The 22,552-nt window shown below is 40.0% G+C and overlaps 3 protein-coding genes across 7 annotated transcripts in view; 1 reads left to right on the top strand and 2 right to left on the bottom strand.

Annotated features, from left to right (window-relative positions):
- Positions 1 to 247: 247 nt before the first annotated feature.
- Positions 248 to 7,281, bottom strand: LOC124218686 (GABA neurotransmitter transporter-1A). 5 transcript variants are annotated; one of them, XM_046625358.1, is made up of 10 exons: positions 6,928 to 7,281; positions 5,920 to 5,972; positions 5,314 to 5,662; positions 4,939 to 5,239; positions 4,626 to 4,806; positions 4,269 to 4,536; positions 3,805 to 4,179; positions 3,399 to 3,701; positions 3,119 to 3,286; positions 248 to 1,757 (listed from the first exon to the last, which is right to left on the bottom strand). In XM_046625358.1, the coding sequence occupies exons 3-10, from the start codon at positions 5,470 to 5,472 to the stop codon at positions 1,668 to 1,670; spliced, it is 1,845 nt and encodes a 614-aa protein (XP_046481314.1). In that variant the 5' UTR covers positions 5,473 to 5,662; positions 5,920 to 5,972; positions 6,928 to 7,281; the 3' UTR covers positions 248 to 1,667. The 5 variants fall into 5 exon arrangements, with proteins under 5 accessions (XP_046481314.1, XP_046481313.1, XP_046481312.1 ...); XM_046625357.1 differs by having other exon boundaries at positions 6,934 to 7,281; XM_046625356.1 differs by lacking the exon at positions 5,920 to 5,972.
- A 2,598-nt stretch (positions 7,282 to 9,879) lies between these two features.
- On the top strand, positions 9,880 to 12,778 carry LOC124219310 (uncharacterized protein KIAA2013 homolog). Its single transcript, XM_046626683.1, has 7 exons — positions 9,880 to 10,381; positions 10,465 to 10,927; positions 11,084 to 11,333; positions 11,442 to 11,680; positions 11,758 to 11,985; positions 12,133 to 12,407; positions 12,496 to 12,778. Exons 1-7 carry the CDS (start codon positions 10,201 to 10,203, stop codon positions 12,681 to 12,683), a joined length of 1,824 nt encoding a protein of 607 aa, XP_046482639.1. The 5' UTR covers positions 9,880 to 10,200; the 3' UTR covers positions 12,684 to 12,778.
- Positions 12,779 to 12,918: 140 nt separating this feature from the next.
- LOC124218891 (metabotropic glutamate receptor 7) overlaps positions 12,919 to 22,552 on the bottom strand; it is an 83,658-nt gene continuing 74,024 nt past the window's right edge. Inside the window, exons 15-17 of the mRNA XM_046625790.2 lie at positions 22,395 to 22,523; positions 21,890 to 22,297; positions 12,919 to 21,699 (exon numbers count right to left, since the gene is read on the bottom strand). Of these exons, the coding sequence (XP_046481746.1) occupies positions 22,103 to 22,297; positions 22,395 to 22,523 (324 nt within the window). The 3' untranslated portion in view covers positions 12,919 to 21,699; positions 21,890 to 22,102. The remainder of the gene's footprint in view (positions 21,700 to 21,889; positions 22,298 to 22,394; positions 22,524 to 22,552) is intronic.

Raw genomic sequence — 22,552 nt, 5'->3', positions numbered from 1 at the left:
GTTGTGAGATTAAGTATCATACACGATTTATTGATGCATGAAACGCCAATGGGATAATACATTCCGGTGTTGTAAACTTATATACTTATGATTATCCATTTTCATTAGTTTCTTTCCATCCCATGTCTAATACAACGTTTGTCATTTCTCACGATATCCACTACCACTTACGTCCAACCAAATGATGTTCAAATCGGTCTTTCTCTTAGGTCAATTTCAATTATGCTAATACAAGAACAACGACAACAATAATGTAACTGATATATTTTCCTTTAAAAAAACAATGGAAATGTGTGGCAATTTCAAATTCTACTTCAACGTAATCCTGAAGTGACAACTGATAATATATATATATTACATCGAAATAACTTATACGTAAGAATAAATCTATGCTGTTATAACACAGTCTCCTCTATGCTCTGTACCACGAGAGAACGACTTCGAGCTACGGGTAAGCTGTGAAAAATCGGGGTTACCTGACATGCTACGCCCTGCTTGGCATTAATAAGGGAGCATTCCGTGGGTGGAGATCTGATCAATGCGAACACGGAGCCTAGATATAATCAATACGATCGACACGGGCGCTTTGCCTTTATTTGCGGTCAGGAAATAGGAGAAAGATCATTCTCTCACAATGTCCACCATGGTAGCGCTGGTGACGTAATGTTAGGCTCATGGCTTCCGTTTGTTATTGTTTGTATCGCGTGATCACGATATTTCCCGTCTTAAATTTAAAAATCCTGACATTAGCAATGCCAGCGCCTCTAGTGTAGAAAGATCTTGCTGCAAATTTTCGGCCGTTTTTTATACATCACGATCGTTCTCCTTATACCTAGGCTCCGTGAATGCGAGGGAAATACTCGTCCATCACGATGTTGTTTTCTCGTGGGGTAGAGTACCTAGCGGTATCGAGCAATAACAATTTCTCAATGTTTCACTTATCTTGTCTACTTATAATTTCTACGACCTTGACAGTTAACTTAATGCTATTAATTATTGATTAACTGTGTATAGTCTAATTCTGAGCCCGATTATCTCGATTGTACGCTATCGCTTTTGGACTTTTATACCTTGACTAATTAATTAGGGGAAGAGGTCTGTGTATATATATATATATATATATATATATATATATATATATATATATATATATATACACATACACACATACACATATATATATATCGTACAAATTTGAGATTTTATCCAATGATATATATATATATAGACATATACATATATACTATTGGATATTATATATATTAATATAGGTGAACAGTTAATTACCGAACACTTTCACATCTAAGATATAGTATACTAGGCTACTGATGGTTATAGTAAGTATTTGCAAGCGGGCTGTTACCAAGTCATAGACGAGGGATGATACATTTATACGGATTGAAAACTTTCAACGTACTCTCAGGCAGCTTCGCTAATTGGCACGTATTAACGGCCTCGAAACTGGCGAGAAGCTGGACGAATGTTGATTTGAAGTTAGATGTGGGTGAATTGATTGAGTGCGTAGCTGAATCCAAACGAAAATCTGCGTACCGTCAATGATTTGACGTGCATCCTGCGTCTAGATTCGATGCGTGCGGCAAACGAGGTAAGGCGTGCGATTTACCTCCATCAGTTTTGTCACGAAGGGTATGTAAATTGTTACATCGTTACAATGTGCTCAGCTCCACCCCTGGCTGGCCCATTTTGACGCGCAAGCTCCCAACATCGTCTTCTATTCGAACGAGAAGCTTGAATTTCTGAAAGATACAATAAAGAACGTAGAATTGTCAGTAACGCTGACTGATTCATATCATAAAATTGAAACATTCATGGAAATCTGACAGTACAATCTAGTGAAATACAATATAATACACCAATTACAATGAGCGAGCACAAGAGTTGCACGATGTCCATTTTATTTTACAGAAGGCGGTAAAAGCTTATTCTGCGTTAAAGCTAATCTGAGACGTTGAAAGTTTTCAAGTTACATTCTCAAGCTAAAAAGTGGATCCCCTATTTCCCTTAAAGTGCCCATCTTTTTTTCTTTCACAAGCAGTCAATTTTCCTCTAAATCCCCCCTATTTTTGCCAGTCGGTTACTTTTTGTTCATAAACTAAAATAGAATGTAGAAATCTATTTGATACTTGTCAGAATCATGTTTGTACTTCCAATTTAACATACGAAAAAAAATACATTAAATCTCAAAAATCTCTTATGTTTCAGTAAACCATAATTTTTACGGATTAATTGAGTGTCGTTATCCACGGAATACGTGCGCTCATTCTGAATTATTTTGTTCTTTTGAAATATCGAAAATTTCAATTGTCCCCCGGCACGCGTCAATATTATCGGAAAATTTTTATGTTCACAGGGGATTTAATTAATGGAAAAAATTTCAAAACGACCACATTAACGGTCACTCTAGACACTGCGTATCTAATTTTCATTCATTTGGTTTGTACTATAAAAATGATGAAACCCTAATACGCCCCTATTTCCACAAAGCTTTTCTCTATTTGCCCTAAAATTGCCTGGCTTGAACGCTGGGACGCCTGCATTCATAGTCATCTAAAAATCTGAGGAATGTCCAATTCGCCTCGTTTCAATGCGCCTCAGGCCACTTTGCATATAAACATATCGCACACGATTATTTGCCTCAGCTACTATTCTACAAAGGTGTTATTTGACACAGCGTTCTTGTACTGGGACGTCCTAGTAGACGCCGTTGCACGTAAGTATATTTTCATTGCCAATATTCCGCAGTAGGATGTCCTAATGGAAGAACGCTGTTTCAAACAACGCCCGTATTATAAAAGAAGTCTGTGTCGAATAATACTGGTACACAATAAGTCCGTGTTGAATGAATTCCGTGTAAAATAATTTCCGAGGCGAATAATGTCGTGTACAATATGTTTGTGTGGAAAGTCGACTAACAATAAGTCAAATCGGGATGAAACAAAAAGACATCGTTGCTATAAAATCCGTAATATTTCAAAAAAAGTGAATATCCAAAGTCAGAAGGGTGATCGTTCGAAAGTGATGCGTGAATTAGAAGTGCGGAAAACCTGAGGATAGTATAGGTAGTGTAGGACGGATAAATCGCATTCGAGTAACTTACCGTGTTGTAATCTCCAGGTGTCGTCACCCACGCGTAAATCATGTACCCGGGTATACACAGCATTGATGACAAGGCCGTTATCCAGCCGAGGACGTGAGACCACCATGGATATTCGTATTCCAGATACTTTACCGGTGTCCATTGCACGAGATTGAAGATGAATACACCCTAGTGATGAAACGAGAAAAAGTTGCGTATACACATCCAAATTGTATCTAAACAAATTCGTTACAGCGTTGACCCGTCGAAAAGTCTTTCCCAAGTTGGTTATATTACTCACGATGCAGATCATTGGCGTTGTGACAGTCCAGCATAGCTTCCACCAGGCAAGTGGGTAGTAGCCGATCATGTCACGCAATCCATCGTAAAAGCGGTTTACACCAAATGCCCAGCTGATTGAGATGCACTCGAAGAATATCAGAAAAAGCAGACAAAAACCGGATACGGCATAAGAGTCGAGGATTTGGAAAACGTACATGCCACCTTGCGAGATGCATGACAAACCAACCAAATATGACAACCCGCATACAACAGCAATGAAGATTTCCTTGCGTCGCCTTAACAGCTGTGGCCACTCATCAACCTGCAATATTTTAACGGTGTAGCAGTTCATAAGCCCTAAAATTTTCGTTCCTGGACATAAAGACAATTGATTAACGTGAGTCGTGTAAACATGTTCGAATTACCATCGCCGTTATGAAACCTTCCATTGTACAAAACTGCGAGTCGAGGCCAATGAGAAGAAGCATGAAGAAGAAGAGGCAAGACCACAGTGGGGCTCCTGGCAGCTGAAGAACTGCCGAGGGATATGCTAAAAAGGCGAGTCCGGGTCCGGATGCTGCAACTTCGGCAACTGGTTTCTGCTGTTCGTGTGCCATGAATCCAACTACAGAGAAGATTACGAAGCCGGCAAACATGCTCGTTGAAGAATTCACCGAGCAGACTATCAAAGCATCCTTATACACATCGTTCGTAAACTTATTGTAGCTGCCCAAGGCAACCAGGGTACCCAGGCCGAGACCGTAAGAGAAGAATATTTGTGTTACAGCGTCGATCCATACCTGCGGATAGAGATATAGTATTCGTGAAGGATTAATTGAACAATCGATAGCAGTCGTGAGTAATCAACTGCATGTTTTCTTTCATTTACTTCGGATTCCCGGAGCTTGGAAAGATTTGGGCTGATGTAGAACCGGATTCCTTCCATGGCACCGGGCAGAGTGATCCCACGAATTAGTAGAATAGTTAAAAGAACATAAGGGAACAAGGAGGTGAAGTATACAACTTTTCCAGTCCACTTTACACCCTTCCAAATGCAAAAGTAACAGAGAATCCAAACCAATAGAAGAGTTCCCGCCAATTCCCAGCGTATGCTTCCCATGTGTTCTACTCCGTCACTGATCTGAAGTGCCCGTCGCCTGAAAAGAACAGTTTATATAATTGATCTCGGTGATTTTTCGCCTGCAATGACTTTTGTTTTGTGTTACGCAAAAAATCCTCTACTAACTCCCAAAATTCTTTCACGGGGTCGGTGAGATCTGTCGCGCTGACGTTGAACTGGTTCAGAGAGCAGACCTTGATAACACCTTTGCTGGTGTGTTGATTCCAGCAAAGAATCCCACTTCTATCGTAAGGGTTAACGCAGTTTTTCGTGTTCCAGTAATTGTTGCAGGTTCGCCATGGAACATCTAGAACAGATCATTTGCAGATCATCGTTAAATTTGCAAACCTTATTTACCTATATCTGTACCTATGTGTAATGCCCTGGGAGGCATTGAAAGGAGTTTGATGTTATATTCAAAGTAGTATAAGATGCTAACCGCTTCTCATTGACATGAAGAAGTAGAAGATGGCCCATGCCAGAATGACAATGTAGTAGACGTTCATCCAGCAGGACATTACCGCCGCAGCGTAGCCGATTCCCTTGAAGAGGGGAGCGATTTTAAAGACCCCAAGACCACCTATGGTCAACATCTGCCCAAGGGCCAGCTCCATAAAGAACATCGGGATACCAGCAAGAATCAGCGTCAAAAAGTACGGTATGAGGAAGGCACCACCCCCATTTTTGTAACACAAGTACGGAAATCTCCACACATTACCGAGTCCAATGGCAAGTCCGACCTTGAGGGGAAAAAAGATTTTACAGCCCGCTGGTGGCCTTCAGGGCGGTAGATTGGAAAAGCAAAAATGGATACCACGCTCAGGATGAAGTCCAGTTTCGTACTCCAGGTACCTCTCTCGGGGAGTGCTTTGTCTTTCGATTTTGATTGACAAGCCACGTTCAGTGATGCTCTGGCATCCTCGGCGCTCACCGAGTCTGCAGCCAACTCTGGATCTCTCAAGGCATCAGTCATTTTGACAACGCCGTTGAACGGCGTTTTCAATTTCCACGTTCTTGGTCGCTACACGTCCCCGTTTTCCGTCTTCTTGCGTTGCTTGAATTTTGCGACCGTCAGCCAGCCTCTTTGTTCTCCCAGGGCACCTGCAACGACTAGATGACCCCTACCCAGGAAGCGGCTGCCAGCGCATAACACGTCAATACCTCTGCAAAGTACAAAGGACGCGCTCTCGAAGTGTTATAATTTTTTGAGATCTTTTCAAATTAAGGCATATCGAGAAAGTCGATGATATGAAAAATGTGTTCGTATGTCGAAGGATATATATATATATATATATATATATATATATATATATATAAAATTATCGAATTGCCACTAATCATGCGTACCTAATACTTGATCGTAAAATCGCTAACTCTATAGATATCGCGAGGTGACTTTCATACACGTTATGGAACTCACAATTTTATCACGGTGGGTGCTTTCCTCTCAAACACGGAGTACACGATTCTGAACTGAAAGGACATGTCATTTTGTAATCGGAAATCTTTAGAGAACGATTAGTGTGAAAACAATAGGTTGCGCTTTAGTGACGAATCATTTACTGCCACCGTTCCCTTAACATCCCTGCTACAGGGTGGACTTACGAGAGAAGCAAAAGCATGGAAGAACTGAGACAGTGGAAAAAATGGACTCAAAGTTTCTGATAAAGCTAATCGAAAGTCCACAATTAAATTATTCCATCATTCATCACTGTAGTTTGTCCATCAATCAATCCTAACAGCAAATGTTACTCATCGTTGATTACCCTGCGACGGTGTCAGGATTTCATTGTAATCTGAAGACCTTGGCAACCAACACAAAATGGACTCATGTCCACAAGATGTCGAAAATATTGACCAATGTAACGAAATCGGATAACTTTTACGCCTAAGAGAACTCGAAATAATCATTTTCCAGCACAGTGTAGTTCAAATACGTTGCCTTTGTCTTTTTCTTTGGCATCCTTCTGACGTGCTTGGAATGTGGTCTTACAAAGGTTGCATACATCGGAGAATAAAAAGAAGTCGAAGATTCAGAGGACAAAGCGAAAAAGAAAAAATGATCCATGACGAGAATATCACGACTTTGCCAAGTTGTGCGAATCCGGGGCAGTGATCGTTCCTGGGGTGCCAGCAAACCTAACACTGTGAGCGTTAATTGTACGTGTCCGGTCTGGGGGAGAACCGCGTGTAATAAATATCACGATATTTTCCCCTCTCCCGATTACAATATCGCTAAAAACTTGTTCCCACTTCCCATTCATCAGTTTCACCATCCTCAGCTCCTACCACGATAACAAAAACTAGTTATATCCGAATTGGTAACAAACTGTAACACAGAGGAAAACGAGATGTAGAATACGGTACAAAACTGACACTATTATCCAACATGATCGATCAAAGTATCGGCAATGTGATGATGTTATACCTATACCTGTGTGCCTTGAAAACTCCCAAGCTCCACTGTTACATTAAGTGGACGTCACACACTCACTTGATCTTGGTACAATAGGTATATCGCTTTGCGACTTCAATGAGATTTGATTTTTAGGTTTTATTTTCAAAATTGGGCATGACTCGACACTGTAGAAGCGGTGTGCGGTATAAATGGTAAATGGAAAAAGGCAAGAACCAAGTCGACCCTCGATGTGCTGTGGAGCGGAAAGGCCGAAGTGTGACACGCACGTTGACGTGCGCTTTTCGAAAAGCGTGTAACTGACCCCCGAAGATGCAACTTAAATCCAACAAGCTGTTCGCCAGCTCACAGAAGACTGACATCTACTTCGGGTGCCTTCAAATATTCCGATGACGTTCGTTATAGCGTGGTAACCAGCAACGAGCCCCCACTCCATCATTTTCGAACCCTTTCGTTCCTTTGCAGCGCCGCGTAATCGCATGGCTGCGATTGTAGGCTGCAGAGGGAGAGACAGGAGAAGTGGCGAAATATATGATGGCCGCGAATGATTCTGGTTGGACTCCCCTCAAGATCACATCAGTATATCATCATCAACTTGACATCACTGCGAAGCCCGATACCTCCTAATTCCCAATAGCAAGCGATATCAGCGTATCACAGAGAGCTATCATGCCATCAGCATCACTGCAGACTCCATCAACAGCCATAACCGGACGTCGTACCTACTTTTTCGTGCCTCTTATGCACTATCTGGACCAGCTATTTTTACCGGTAGACACATTTCCGCAGAGCGTGCGCGGGGAAATCTATGCCACCATCGTTGTGCCTAACTGTTACGCGGCTTCCGCCAGCGGAAGGAATTGCTTCGTATTGGTATAATGTATCGATGTGTACTGAGACCTCACCCTCCTCACCCCCCTACCCCCCTTCCTTCGCCATCCTCGAATGTACATAACATGCATGTCAAGCAGATGTTGATTTGAATGTTTATATGGATAGAAATTATGCAGTTTGTACGTACAGGTACCCCTTATGATACCGTCTAATTTCTCATCCCTTTACGAACATTCCATTCCAGCAAGGTTTGGGAAAAAGCTCGTTACCATGTAATAATATGGATCGCATCCTTGTGGAAGTTTGAAAAAAAAATTTCTGATTGATAGAAGAAATAATATGTTCCGATAGTTATTGAATCGGGATTTTCTCCACAGTTTTGATATGACCGAGATCCAAACGTACGCACGAGCAAATATAAATGTAAAAATGTAGAAGAAGAAGACGGAGTAGATCTGCTGTTCAACCTATTAAGAATTGTTTCGAATTAAGAGTATAATGAGCTTGTTTATATTTTCTCATCAAATTTGCGAACATCTGTCAGAATCCGGCCACGGACGCGGCACGTAATTAGAATAGGTGAGCAAAACTAGGAAGCTGGTATTTCCGGAGGGTCCCACGTGACATCGATCTATCCCCAGCATCCGCTCTGTGGTGAGTCTCGGGCAGGGGCTGGACTAGCGGACCTGACCACACAGCGTGTACACCGATACGCGTTGAGGTACATCTATTTGTTTATGATTACACGCACAAGTCGTTACTGCTTCACGATGCACTGCGAGAGCTCTATTTTGAGCAAATTTGATTCACAATCCATCCAAGAAAAAAACAAAAATGTCGAGTATAATAGTTTATAGAAGCTGGTAGGTACCTTATAGTTACAAACGTAAACGAACTGTTCTTGGCAATATTCGAATAAAAATAATAGACAGCAATCCATTTTACGATGCGGCTGAATTCTCCGCAAAATGTTTAAATTCCAAAAAGAACTATTTTCTCTTCCATTCGATTGGCAATCTCAATTACCAATTGATTTTCGTTCACTCGGACAGCTTCTAGTGCTTCTGTCGCGGGCGTATATTATTCCATCCAGTCTCGCTGGAGTTAGCGATGTTGAATACGTCTTTTCTTTTTAATTGTTTTTTTCATTATTCAACGATTCAAGTACAATACTATCATCTCACTAGCATAGTTCAAACTACTTTGTTATATATATAATGAATCCATGGAGGCGAATTCGATTCTGTACAACCATACGTATGTACAATGTACATACATAGGACGTGCAAATATGTACATATAGATGTATGCGTATGACTGTGCTTGGCACTCACTTTGTGAGCTGATGCGACGTTCCGCGGCGAAGGGACAGAGAGGTGGCCCAAATGACAAGAGGATGTTGCTGGAATAGGCGCGGGAACCATGCGTGAACACCGCCTTGCCCCGGTCAGCCAGCTGAGGCTTAAGTCTGACAATGAATCGGTAAGAAATTATCTTCTAGTTTTATAGAATTCGGAATATAATTACCGGTATTTCCTGCGAATCTACAATTAGTAAATTAATTATATTTACCAATATCACGTCATTAATACGGTATAACAATCGAGGTGTAGGTACAATAAAACGATAGAACGAATACAAAAAGTATTAGCTATTTTTTCAATACCGCGCAGTACAACCATAAGTAAAAAAGAGCTAATGGCTTTTGGTGCTGTATGGAAACAATTAGGTCCATTCAAATAGTTGTATGCGGACTATGACGGAGCGTAGCCCTGATTAAAGACGAAGACTAATCGCACCGGCTTCAAAGGCCGTTACGGAGCGCGCAGTCCGCCTCCTTTACGTTTATGCATAATTCTAATTGTAAGTAGAATCAGGCCAGCCGTGGCTGCTATTAGTCATTCATCTGTTGAATACGACTTGCTGACTAAAGTGGGTGATGTGCAATTCCGACGATTAGAGTACAGGTATCTGTCGTCCCTCGCTACCAGACATGCATTTTTGTATTAAAAGTTGCCTGTGTTGCAGGCGTTGTGTAATTCTGATTGGTCACCAGACGTACACCTGCGTATTGCGAACTGCCTGTTGAGCAGACAGGTTGTAACTGTCTCGCTCTACCCAATTGTCCCGACGCCTTTACGTCACAATCAGCAGTCGTGGAGTCTTGTAATTGTCGCGTGGTTAACCATTGCGTATTGGAACCAAGGCTTAGCTTCGAGATCTCCGAACGAACAAGTCTGCTGATAGCTAAGCCACTAATTTTTACAGAATACAAACCAACTACCGGATAATACGTAGATAGAATCTCTGTGTCTTTATTGCGTACAAATAGGGAGGTATGTTTGGCCGTCCCGGTTATGTAGGTGACAGCTCGCGTTGAAGGTTAAGAAACGCCCATCTTGGTTAATACATCTCCAGTTCCCATTGTGGTGGTTGAGTAGATTTTCTAGAATGAGGGGTGGAGGAATGTTCGATACCCACGACTTTGCCAAACGTATAAGGCGATTCATTGATGGCAATCACTCATATCGCAAGCTCCTCATATTGTTGGTCATTTGCGGAGCGCTGCTGCTCTACCTTGGACCTTCCGTTGCTCAGTGGTTGTTTGCCAGTAGCCAAAGACCGATCGAAGGTGATTCTTTGGAGTGGAAACAAATAATTGTCCAATCAGCTGTCAATGTCCGAAAATGACTCTTGGTTTTTATTATTCCATAGCATTTGAAGATCAATGCATCAACGAAAGACTCGCTAGTGCATTTTTTGATGCCGCTGAATACAATGCTATCATCTCACCTTCTTCCGACGATCATTCTTATTTGCCTTACGTTGGAAATGGAGTTTTCGGTATTCCCGTGACTCCTGAAGCTTGGCTCTATATAAAACATGGAAGAACGCTATCTCTGAGGGTTCCTTGGCAGCCGATATTAACACATCCAAATTCCGACAACACTCCTTCTCGGGAAGCCACTGTTACGCATTTAACCACCGGGATAGTTCATAGATATCAATGTTTTCGTGAAGGGTATCACGTTGAATTTCAGTATTATGCTCACAGAAGCCTCGATAGGATTTTTGTTCAAGAAATCAAGATAGCCAATCCCCTCGCAGTTTCTCAAGAAGTTCCGCTCAAGCCTCAAACATCAATGCATTGGAGGGACTCAGGCACCGAGGCAGTACAGTAGGTACTTTGCAAGTTTTTCCTCCAAGCTTACTTTATTTCGATCAGGCTGGAAAATTGTATGGCTTTCTGTAAATTTCTTCAAAGTTTCCAATGTAAGATATGCTCCTGCGGGACGCATATTTGCTTCATTAAATTTGAAATTTTATTTAACAGAGTTCAAGTTGAAGGACTCCCCAACTACGAGTACACTTCAACCTCAGGATTCGTTTCTTTGCCAGGTTCTGACAAGATTGTGGCCGTCGCTGTGGTGTATCGTTCACCGCCAAAAACATTCCATGTTACAGCGCGGAGTTTTATGAAGCTGCAATTTCTTACTAGCGTCCATTACAGTGAACCTGTATCATCAGATTCATATATCGCAAGGAAACAATTGTTGCAAGTGTCACAAAAAAAGGCATTGGAGGTATGACTTATTGTTTTAGTAACGAAATTTTTAAGAGAAAGCTACATTAGATTGTTCGTTTTCTAATTATTTTAATCTCAATGAATGAACCTTAGCGCATTGTTGCAGGGTATGAAAAGAGCTCTTGTGCAACAACAACAAGGATTGAAGGAGGAACATGCGTTAGTTTGGCAGAGTTACTGGCATGCAGGCATCAGAATCAGCAATTCGAAAGCTAAAGGTGCGATAAACGGGCACAAAATCAACTCCACAATGTACTACGTATTGTCTCAAGTTCCCGCGGGTATACCAGATGTCGAAAAAGATGTCGCGAACAACGAGGGTTGCTACCGAGGTCATCACACTCTGTAGGGCCTACATCCCTCACTGGCTTACTGTTCAATCCTAATCATTAACCATTGTAATGTGAATATACGCATTTTAGAGACGCCCCACGACTCTGGCAAGACACATCAACAATTGAGGGTGTTAACGACATTGTTGGAGCATGGCTGGTTACCTTGGAAAAGCAGGGATGTCACCATCTGATGGTTGGTGGACCGGCAGCTGTTCAACAAGCGATTGTTCTCAGTTTAGGATCCTTGAGGTTCAGCAACCAGCACTTGGAGTTTAATATAGACCCACAGTACTTACATCGCGACTACTTCTTCAGGTCAATTAAGTTTGAAATATGTTATTATCTAATCAAAGCATCATCTAAAGCGGTTGGCTTGCCATCGTCGAATGCTATACGTAGTATCCTTTTGATGAATTTGCTGGTAAATAAAAAAAACCAACAACGTTCAACTTTCTCTTTCAGGCGCATAAGTTATGGCAACGTAACTCACTTAAACATCTCAGTAATGGTGGGCGAAGATAATCGCGCGGTTCTGGGTGTTGCGCTTGATCGCAGCGATACTGTTTATTATGGATGCGATGCTGGCTGCTTAGACTCTCCAGTACCACTGAGTCAATCCTGGACTAACTTCCCAGTGAAGCTAACGAAACCGTTGACAGCAATATTGTACATAACGTCCGATCAACAGCACATGCAAGACTTGCGTAAAGCTCTGCACGTCCACGAGGTTGATGAGGGTAAGGAACATTGTACTATAATTGCTTTTATGCATTTCATTATTCATACCTCCTACGATGTTTTTGGTAATTTTTCGTCTCGTATCAGCACCGGCGCACGATCATCACGTGATGGCGTTGCACAAGCACGGCCATCGTTTGGGGGGTCTGCCAACTTTATTTTGGATCAGTATTTGCTTCCTGATTGTCGTGTTCCACTTATTTTTGTGCAAACTTATCATCAGCGAGTACTGCGACCATCAGGACCGTCAAAGAACACGTTACGGCAAACCCTGATAGTTCTTCGAGTCATAGTTATACTCTGTATAAAATACGTGTATATACCATATGTATTTTTTTACTACCTTCGAATAAACTGCGCTTAAGCTTCATACAGTTTTGAATATTTTGGAGTCTATTTCTCTTCCACCCATATCGATAGTTCCATGGCTGAAGGGGTAATGAAGCAAACATGGAACAGTTAATTTTATTGACAACATTTATTATAGAATATATTAAACACGTAATAAATTCAACGTTGAATGAGTACGAAAATTTTCATTCCTAGATAATCGACATAGTCAATTTCAAGTGTATGTATGTAATACGTACACGGAGGCCCATTTCAAAAGTTGGTTTTTCTTTTTTTTCTCCCGAATGATAAGCTCTATCGCGCTTGTCATCGGGCCCGTTGGATACGTATCCGCAAATGTCAGTATATTCCCTGGCTATTCACAGGGTCGCTTCCCAATCAAACTGTCAAAATATTGTCAGCAAGCCACAATACGATGTACATGCTTAACGAGCCCGGCAGAGATTGTCACTTGGGAGAAAACACAGGAAAACTTTTAACCTGAACCTTGTATTTTCAATCTTAGACCATATGTATACCCCTGACTGGACAGCGCATTGCCACCTTGATCAGCACTCGAGTACAGCGACAAGAATTTTATTGGTCGCACACTAATCTGGCAAAGTTGGAACCCTTAAGGGTTCCTTATTCTACTTTACTCCAAGGCCTCGTGCCACCTGTCTTTATATGACCACACGACTTCAATCTTCACAATGTTAACAGATAGGTAGTGCGCTGGCCAGTAGTATATGGTCTAAGTTATCGATTTGCAAGAATGAGATGTAAGGTTTCAATAAAATTATTGTTAATTAAGGATGTTCACATCGCGGTTCAGGATTCGGTGTCTCAGTTTAGTGTAGCTGGCAATGGCAGAATTTTGTATGAATCCCGTTATTTCAACTGTTTCATGAAAAATTTGCATTTCAATACTAGTGGTGTATAACATTATGTATAATTTACATCTATAAGTATGCACCCGAGAACCTGACTTTGGAAAAAATATTGACATTTTAAAATTAGCTAGTGATTGAGATCTTTTTGTTCATGACGCCTTAACGTTTCATAGATTTGCATACTTTACATACTAAATTTTCAGTGTGTGTATGCGTATTTACGTCTACTATCATTTTTAGCAATAATACTATCACATATTGTTACTCCTACGTCAATTGTTATTTCAATATTATACGCACTGATCTCTATACTAGCTAGATATCAGTGATTATATGATTACGATTGTTGCAACAAAAGTCTTCTGTCAAGTGATCGTCAAAATTGATAGATAATGTTTGCGTGAGACTTCAATTGTGTTTTATCAGTTCTTTGTCACATATCAAAAAATAGAAAAATGACATGCGCTTAAGTTTGATTATGAGACGAATTATTCAGAATTCTAATCGGGTTCATAATGTCCACAATTACTGCGATATTCAAAATTGAAAAACACTCCACTGATAAATGTGGATGAGATCTTTTGGATTACGCAAAAAAAAGTATCCACCATAAATATTGTTTTTATCACTTTTTATCGACAATAATACTGTTCAGATGTATATACCTATCGCGGTAAAAATACATTGTTTCAATATTACGTACGATTAAATCTATCACTTTTGAATGTATAGAAGATAGAGAGACGTAGGACGAACTCAGCCTTCGCGCGTGGTGTTAAAATCTCGAAATATAGCAACTACCTAGAACTCCGATAAGTAGCGCATCGGATGAACTTTCCCGAAGTAGATATAATGTGTATACATTATAGCCATGGCGTGTCCTTTACACCGCAATCACAATTCGCAAAGATTGGAAAACAACTACACCTAATCGAAGTTGGTAGTTGTCAAAATCAGAACTGCGAAGCATCAAATTTCGCCCGCAGCCGTTATCATGTATCTAGAAAGAGAGTTCGCCCTCCTTCTCTTCAACCCTTCATAATTGTAGAATTGCCCCGGTGATAATTTACGATATCGATATACGACGAATTTCTAGTGAAATCGGAACCTTTCGTACATAATCGTTCATGTGCACCTAGTTTCTCATAAAGTTATGCGTATATACATTTGTGTACGAAATATACGTGGTGTTCCGATTTCGGTAACAATTTGTAGTATAAGCGGCGATTAATTTTCACCAAGGGTGGTGTACATATGTGGACAGTGATTCTGGCGCGACTAATTGGTCGGCCGAGTCGATAACGTTGGCAATGAAGAATCCGCCCGCAGCGGCACGGCCAACTTGTCGCGAAACGGCTCAATCTTCGTAAATATAACAGCAGAACCCAACAACACAAAATTTAAATGGGTTTGCGGTTGGCCGATAATGGTGTTGCGAGCTGACTCCATTTCCCAACGTAATCGACTCTACAGATAAATTAGCTGTGCCAGAATGACTGTCTACGTGTGTACAATGTCGTGTGCTATTCGTTGGTGTCTTTCCATTAGTGATTCAGAAAATTGTACCGTAAGGCGCACTAACCTATAGAACTTTGGAATTCTAATCTCAATTTTAATATCTAGTTACATCGCCTGCTAATTAAAATGCAGGCAATTTATTTTCACGAATCATCCCACCAGCACTGAGCGTCTCACCGCGGTTATCCCTCAAGACTCTGGGATGTCACGATATTCATATGGAACAGTAACGTCCATTGGATATTTTCCAGGCATTTATACATTTACAATTAGCTGGGATTTTAGGATACGCGTGGGACATTATAGGCGGTATATTGCGCTATACATACACTAAATTTTGTGTATGCATATACATACACAAGTTGTACATTAATATTTATCATTTTTCTATATTTAATTACATCCCTAGGTGATCGCATCTTTGGCTTTGTTTATCTAATTTGTTCACACTGCATTAATGGAAAGGAAGTAAAGAATTATTCTCAAAACTCTCCATGTACCACCATTTTAACCGGTTCACATCGATGCGGTGTACACATGGCCAATATATGGTATATTTACATTTGGTGTATCTATCATTTATACTTAACGTATATTCTTAGTATGCAATACTGTTTGTCTGTTCGGTTTGGGCTACATCACAGAAAGTGACATCGCACCAAAAATAATTCAGGAGCAAAACATGAACGGCCAGAATGATGGTAGCCGATTAACAGGGGCGACGAGATCAGTTTTTTATATCCATATTTCGAATAAATAATTTTTCGCACTCGTATCGTAATGTACTGTATCCGTGACATTTCGCAATTCTAACGTCCACCCCGTACATAAACAGAATAGGAAAACTGTAAAAATGAAGAGCAGTTCTGCCATTCAGAGGCGGGATTCGATAACTCAGTGGAACGGAATTAGCATACTAGTTATAGATCTGCATACAAACGGCATTTTTATAAACATGGCGCAAACTATGCCATGATTTGAGTGTATGCGCATCAAAAACCTGCTATAATTCATTTTCAAAACAAAACTCGTCAAGTATCATATACGTATATATAGTGCACCTATTAAAGATATTTATCTTTTCAATGAATGTTTTTCACTCTGAATTGTCTCTGTACAAACGGGCCATCGTGTATATACAATGTTTAAATTATTCAGGCTACGATACTATAGTATACATATCATTATAAGGATAGATATTATATTTCTTCGGCGATAGCGATCTGCGGTTCAAAAATGGCTAAAACTAAAATTATGGCTAAACGTATAACTATTAATCCCAGTTTGAAACACATCGTTGCCACTATACATGAAAGGTATGTAAGATAATGTAAGTTTGCTATAATTGTCTCGATTTGACACTTCGTATTTACTTCCACATATACCTATACCTATATATTATAACATTCTTACGGCTGTTTCCAAGACGTCAAATTAAGTATATAGTTACGTATTAATAACTAATATATATGTATATATATATAGATATATATATACATGTGTGTATGTATAATTACTTATAAATATACTATATATAAGTCAACAGTGATTAGTTCGACTCGAAGTTTCTTTTTACGTTTATCTAATAATAGATCTCTGATGCCGAACTTTATAGCTGCATGCTATAATCAACTCTTACCTAACAATTCTTATCGTGCCGCAAGTTCAATTTTTTCAGCTACTTTTCTTTTTATCTAGTGCGCAAACCTCTGAATAACGAATTTTTTTGCCATCAGTCGAACGCTACAGGTGTTGACTAAGGATATGTAAACACTGCTAACCCTGCGGGGAAACTCCGCGATGTAACTATGAGTTCATAAGTACCGCACCGATTCTGATTTATCTTACATCTATGAATATTAACCGTTTCGATAAATATTGCCATTTGTTCCTCGTCAAAAGTTGGCAACTATAGCGGATCCGATTTCGCACACTAACGGTAGTATTAGCAGTAGAGTATTAGTATTGGTATTCCCTGTACACGGAAAAAGATTGAATTGCATTGAAATAAATTTATTTTGATTCTTGATGGGAAACGAATCTGAACTAACCCGCAAAAATATTTGGATTATTTCGTCCCGCGTTGAACTAATTTCAAAACGAAAGAAACCAATGGAAAACGATGAGAGCGTTAATGTTCGAGACGTAGTAAACTTGATCCAAGGTAAATTCGAATTTGTATAACAGTATCGAATAAAAATGGACGAAAGAAAATGGTGTATTACAGATTTGATCGAGTTGAAATTGCGTTACGATTCAAACAACCAAAAGGGAATGCAACCGAATTCTTAGATACACATGCAAAGTAATAGAACGATTAATTGGGAGTGATTCTCGCATCATGCAGTACATTTCCTTGAGAAATTCGGATTTGTTGTCATCATAATTAATCTGTTTGAATGCAATTCAATATTTTTTATCCTTTACTGGATTAGTAGACGTAGTATTGTATAAATACTGATAGGGGTTGTAATACGTGTAATACGTATTAGTGGTAACAGTAGCCGTGACAGCAGTAGTTTAAATAGTAGTAGTGTTGTACGAGATATCTATTGATCAAGGAATGTGGATCGGTGTATTGGAAAACTGATTTATACGTAAGATTTGAGACTACCATATAAACCTAAATTGATGTGGATCCAAGACTAGGCATGTATGTGTGTATGTACATTTATATTACAAATCAACTGTACAAAATTTCGACAAGTATCGAACCCGCATAACTTTATACCCTAACTATTTATAGTACATACCTATAACTACAACGTGACTAGTCTGATTTCATGAAAATATTTCGTATATTATCGCGGTTCAGTATTGGCTAACGTCATTTACCGAATAAGATGAAATACTTTTCCTCATTACATCTATTAGCTAAACGTCTAGTAACAGTAACAAATAGAACGTCCAAATATAAATGATGAGCTTGAACATTCGAATCACCTAATTGAAAGAGACTCGCACATTCTAGGCCATATTTACACATTTTCTGAAATCTGCTCATACACATAATACTGGTATGTACTATTATATACATATGATTTTGTAATATTAGTTCAGTCTTAATCCTAAGTATCTACTCTAGTTCGTCTCACCGTTAAAAATATTACCGCAGATTTAGGGTCAAAATGAGATATTTTTTATAGTGACAGCCGTACTCTTACTGCTACGACGTATAACCAGTTCTTACTAACTATACATCACAGCATTTGGATACGGTTTCTACCAGGAGAAAGAAAAATCACTAATTCGGTATATCCAAGTTGTTGAAATATACAAAAGTACTTGACGCAAGAGTAGCTCATCCACTGCAGAGTTTCCCACTCGTGGTGCCGTATAAGAGAGCATGAATCTCGAGAAAAGGATGCGAGCCTCAAGCGGCCCGGAAAATTGTGAAGTCTATCTCTAGAACAGTATATGGAATCATACAAACGGGGACAGTGATTCTGAATTTTCAGGCCATGTCGGTTATGTCGGCGATGCGGATTCAGTCTGCAGTGTCACTGTCGACCGGCCGCTACTGGCTGAATTTGCAATTACCAATGTAAGCGACTTATGTCAAAAAGATTAGCCGTACCGGAATCACTGTCTCTGTCTGTACAGTATCGACGATAGTATCTGATTTTATGCATCGAAGTACGCCTGCTCTGCCGGTTATTCAGATCTATCGAGTGATGATCACTTTAAGATGACTCCGGAACGCAATCACTGAATACTACGGCGTTTACTGGAAAACACCCTGTATTATATTGATGCATGGCTGTTATCCATGGTATAAAGGTACCATGGATATACGGAATATGGTTAAATTGGCGGTGGTTAAACAGAGAATTATTCTGTCAGAGAATCTATCTTCGTTTAATCAGCTAAATGGTAGGGAGAAATTTATCAGTACGGGCGGTCAGATGCGCACGCGCACTAGGTAATACATCTAAGCCCTAACAGTTATTAAGCCCTCACCCTTTACGCTGTTCTCCTTTCCACCGTATCCTCAAAGGGCGTCGTTGAACTTCGAAACTGTGTTACTTATTGTGAAACTATTGTACGGTTGTGACGTGTTCATTGTTATCGCATCTTTTGTATATTTCATTCTCGGTTGCATGCCGGATTCAGATTCATTGCTCCAGATAAGTAAGCTACTCTTTCGTCACGACTTCTCTGCCGAGAGTTTTCCCACCACTGCATTTTAGTGTATTACCGTAAAATTCGGTATATAACTTATACGAGTTGACCCACAGGCTATTCACTCCCGAGTATACTAAAAATAAGAATGGTTTTTCAATAAAAACTATCGGCTGAACAGGGCAAAGGAGGCTTGTCGCCTTTGCGACGGGAAGCATACAAGTTGCGGAATAATCCCTCTGATACCCGAGGATTATTCAGCGATTCGTCTCGAACCTTACCTTAGCGCAGTGGAGCTGTTCTACATATTTTTATAAAGCGTTCGCACATACAGAGCCTACTGCAGTATAAAAATGAATTTAATGGTCGAAAAAACTTAAGATTCGGCCAGATTGAACGACGGTATCGAAAAGAGAGTTTGTACGATTATATACATTATCGAACCTTGCGTTCAATCGTCTGACTCACAGCTCTGATCAGAGGAATGTGCAGAAAGCAGGGCCAGCGACTTAAGGAATCTTAGGGTGTAGAGTTCTTTCAGAAGATTGTAGGGGAGGGGGGACTTGACAAACACCGAGTTTTTGTCTTGACTATAAGAGGGTGAAATAAAAAGGTATGTTTAAAATTTTTCAGATTACGTGTATCACGAAAAAAATGTAAACCTTTTGCGATGAAAATGTACGCACAAGAAACTTTTCGCAGGGACTTCAATCTTCCGCAGAAGGTCCGTTGAACGTTCACATTTTACTCAGTACATGCACTACCAGAATCTCAAAACCTGCGGAAACATTTTTTTTACTTGATTTTTTGTCAGTCATTACAAAAGTTTGATTTACTTTAAAATTTTACCGCTCTCCTGTTGAAATTTTATGCTGTAAGAGCGAAATTAGAATGACAAGTATATTATCAGTCAGTATAGGGTTATTCAACAATTGATGTAAATCTAGCTTCAAAATTCTGAATTTGAAACAAACCTTTCACGATGTGAAATTTCCACACCCTTCACGCAAAAGTCGCTAGCGCTGGTGGAAAGTATAGAGCTTATAGAAATGGAGAGAACAAGCCTATCTCCGTACAATGGACGAGCATTCAGACATGTGAGAGAAAGAGAGAGAGAGAGAGAGAGAGAGAGAGAGAGAAAGAGAGAGAGAGAGAGAGAGAGAGGAACATGGATTGTCTATCGCTCTGGAGGTAAGCATGCGCAGTCGAGACAATCTACCACCGCAGTCCGTGAGGACTGATCGTAATTTAGGCTAGTTTAAAAAGATATGGTTCGAAATGGATCATTACTTAAATAGTAAAACTAAATCGTAATGATAAATAAGTGTATTGTTTGTAAAAGGCACGAGATCAAAGGACAACAACTATCGTTTCACAGATAAGTCAAATAAAATAATTTTCTGCACAAGCACGTCATGGCAACTGATTATAAATAAATAGAATATGTACTTCTCCTTCGCACTTAGGATTCCGAAAGTTCCGGTTCTTAGAGGTAGTATATTTGCCAATGTGTAGAACGTGTAGTTCGGCAATACGATAGAAGTATCTTTCTAAAAAATCTTGAACAACTCATCCATAACAAAGTTTAAGAAATTGTCTACAACAGAGTATTTCTGAATTTACGAAATCATGATAATGATATTAACTTGCAAAAGCCTCATCGTGATCAAATGATGAATTTCACTACACATTGTTGCATTAACATACGTTTTTATCACATCGGCCGCATTGTGGTAGTTGCAGATAAAAAATTGTGAAACAAACATATTAAACTTCTTATTTTTGCCAACCAGTAGCCACGTCGCTATATGTACACGCGGTGTATGTATAATTAAACGTCACATCATCGATCGTTATAAAGATTATTTTTCATCTTCTACCTTATTATGCAAAGGATTAATATTTTTTAATACGATTACTGTATAAAGATTTACTACGATTGTCGTTTTTTCTATTTGTATAGAATTACATTCTAGCCGAAAAAATGAAGAGTTATTAATACTATGTGAAAAAAATTAAGCTATGTCACCTTGAATTTTGTGTCAGAAGTTTTGTTAAAAATTCCAAAATTACTTTGTATTCTCCAGTCAACGTTTCTGTGTTCGAATGACGTTCATAAATTGTTAATCTTAATTCCGCCGTAATGCGCGTGCGCTACCTCCAAGGAAACAGATGATTTTGCTGTCACGGTCACTTTCACGGATGAGCAGCAACGCGAAGCATGTCCTCTCCATTTCTATAAGCTTTATGTTGTTAAGAATTCGACTGGAGACGATTCCTGCAACGTCCATGTAGGATATCCCTATGCGGTTGAATTGTCGATCTCGTCCAATTTCTTGACTTCGTACTCCAGATTAGATTGCATAGAAACCATCGCGGAGATGCTCGGCACGTTTGTCGATTTTTCATTTTCCACGGAATCGTTTGACTTGCATAGAGAAAAAAAACAAACAAATTATTCAGCCACCTGTACTCGCAGCGTTTCGACAGTCACGGATTTTTGAGGCGCAACGACCTTTACAGACTGCACATATTGTTATCGTACTATGTAATATGAATTGCTTGAATTTTAAGTATCTGGCAATGGACGATGAAGGCTAATTGTATGTAATGGTCACCTGCACAGAGCCAGATGCGGATTCATCGCGACATCTGTTCGACCTGTTGTGGGTGGGTGGCGTTGGAGTATCCGTTAGCTCGGACAACTCAGCCACAGTTGATAATATGTTGTCATCTTGTTCATACACCTCCTCATTCATCTGCAACATCGCCAGATCATCTTCGCTTGATGAGCGATGTTCCCGACTCTGATGAAGGTGTATTAGAGCTACCTAGCTGACGGACGATTCTTCCACCGACGGGCTTGCCAAGGCTTGCGATTCGCCGTTCTCGTGTTTCAACTCACCGCGAGCCTGTCTGGTCGGGCTACTTCTAGAACCGGATGTTACACTTTGCATCGTTTGACTTCTCGCGCCAGAAAATCTCATGCTGTAGGCAGGCCTGTTCGCTCCTTGAGGCTGAGCAGCCTGTAAAATAATTAGAAATATTTGCTTGACTTCAAGCGACATTCAGGCATGTGAGACAAGTACATGCACTACGAAGAAGTCTGGATAACTGACTTACGTTCGTCTGCCCAGGTCTGACATTCTTGTATGGCTGGAACAGGACTATATACACCTTTGGCGTGAACAGACAGCCCAGAGCAACCGTTGCTGAGATGTTGATGCACATGCACATACTAGCGATCTGGATCTGTTGGATAAAGTTTGATTTGTCTTTTC

Source organism: Neodiprion pinetum, chromosome 5, assembly GCF_021155775.2.
Source record: "Neodiprion pinetum isolate iyNeoPine1 chromosome 5, iyNeoPine1.2, whole genome shotgun sequence".
Classification (NCBI taxonomy): domain Eukaryota; kingdom Metazoa; phylum Arthropoda; class Insecta; order Hymenoptera; family Diprionidae; genus Neodiprion; species Neodiprion pinetum.
The sequence above is the reverse complement of the archived record's forward strand: the minus strand, read 5'-3'. Positions and strand labels throughout refer to the sequence as shown.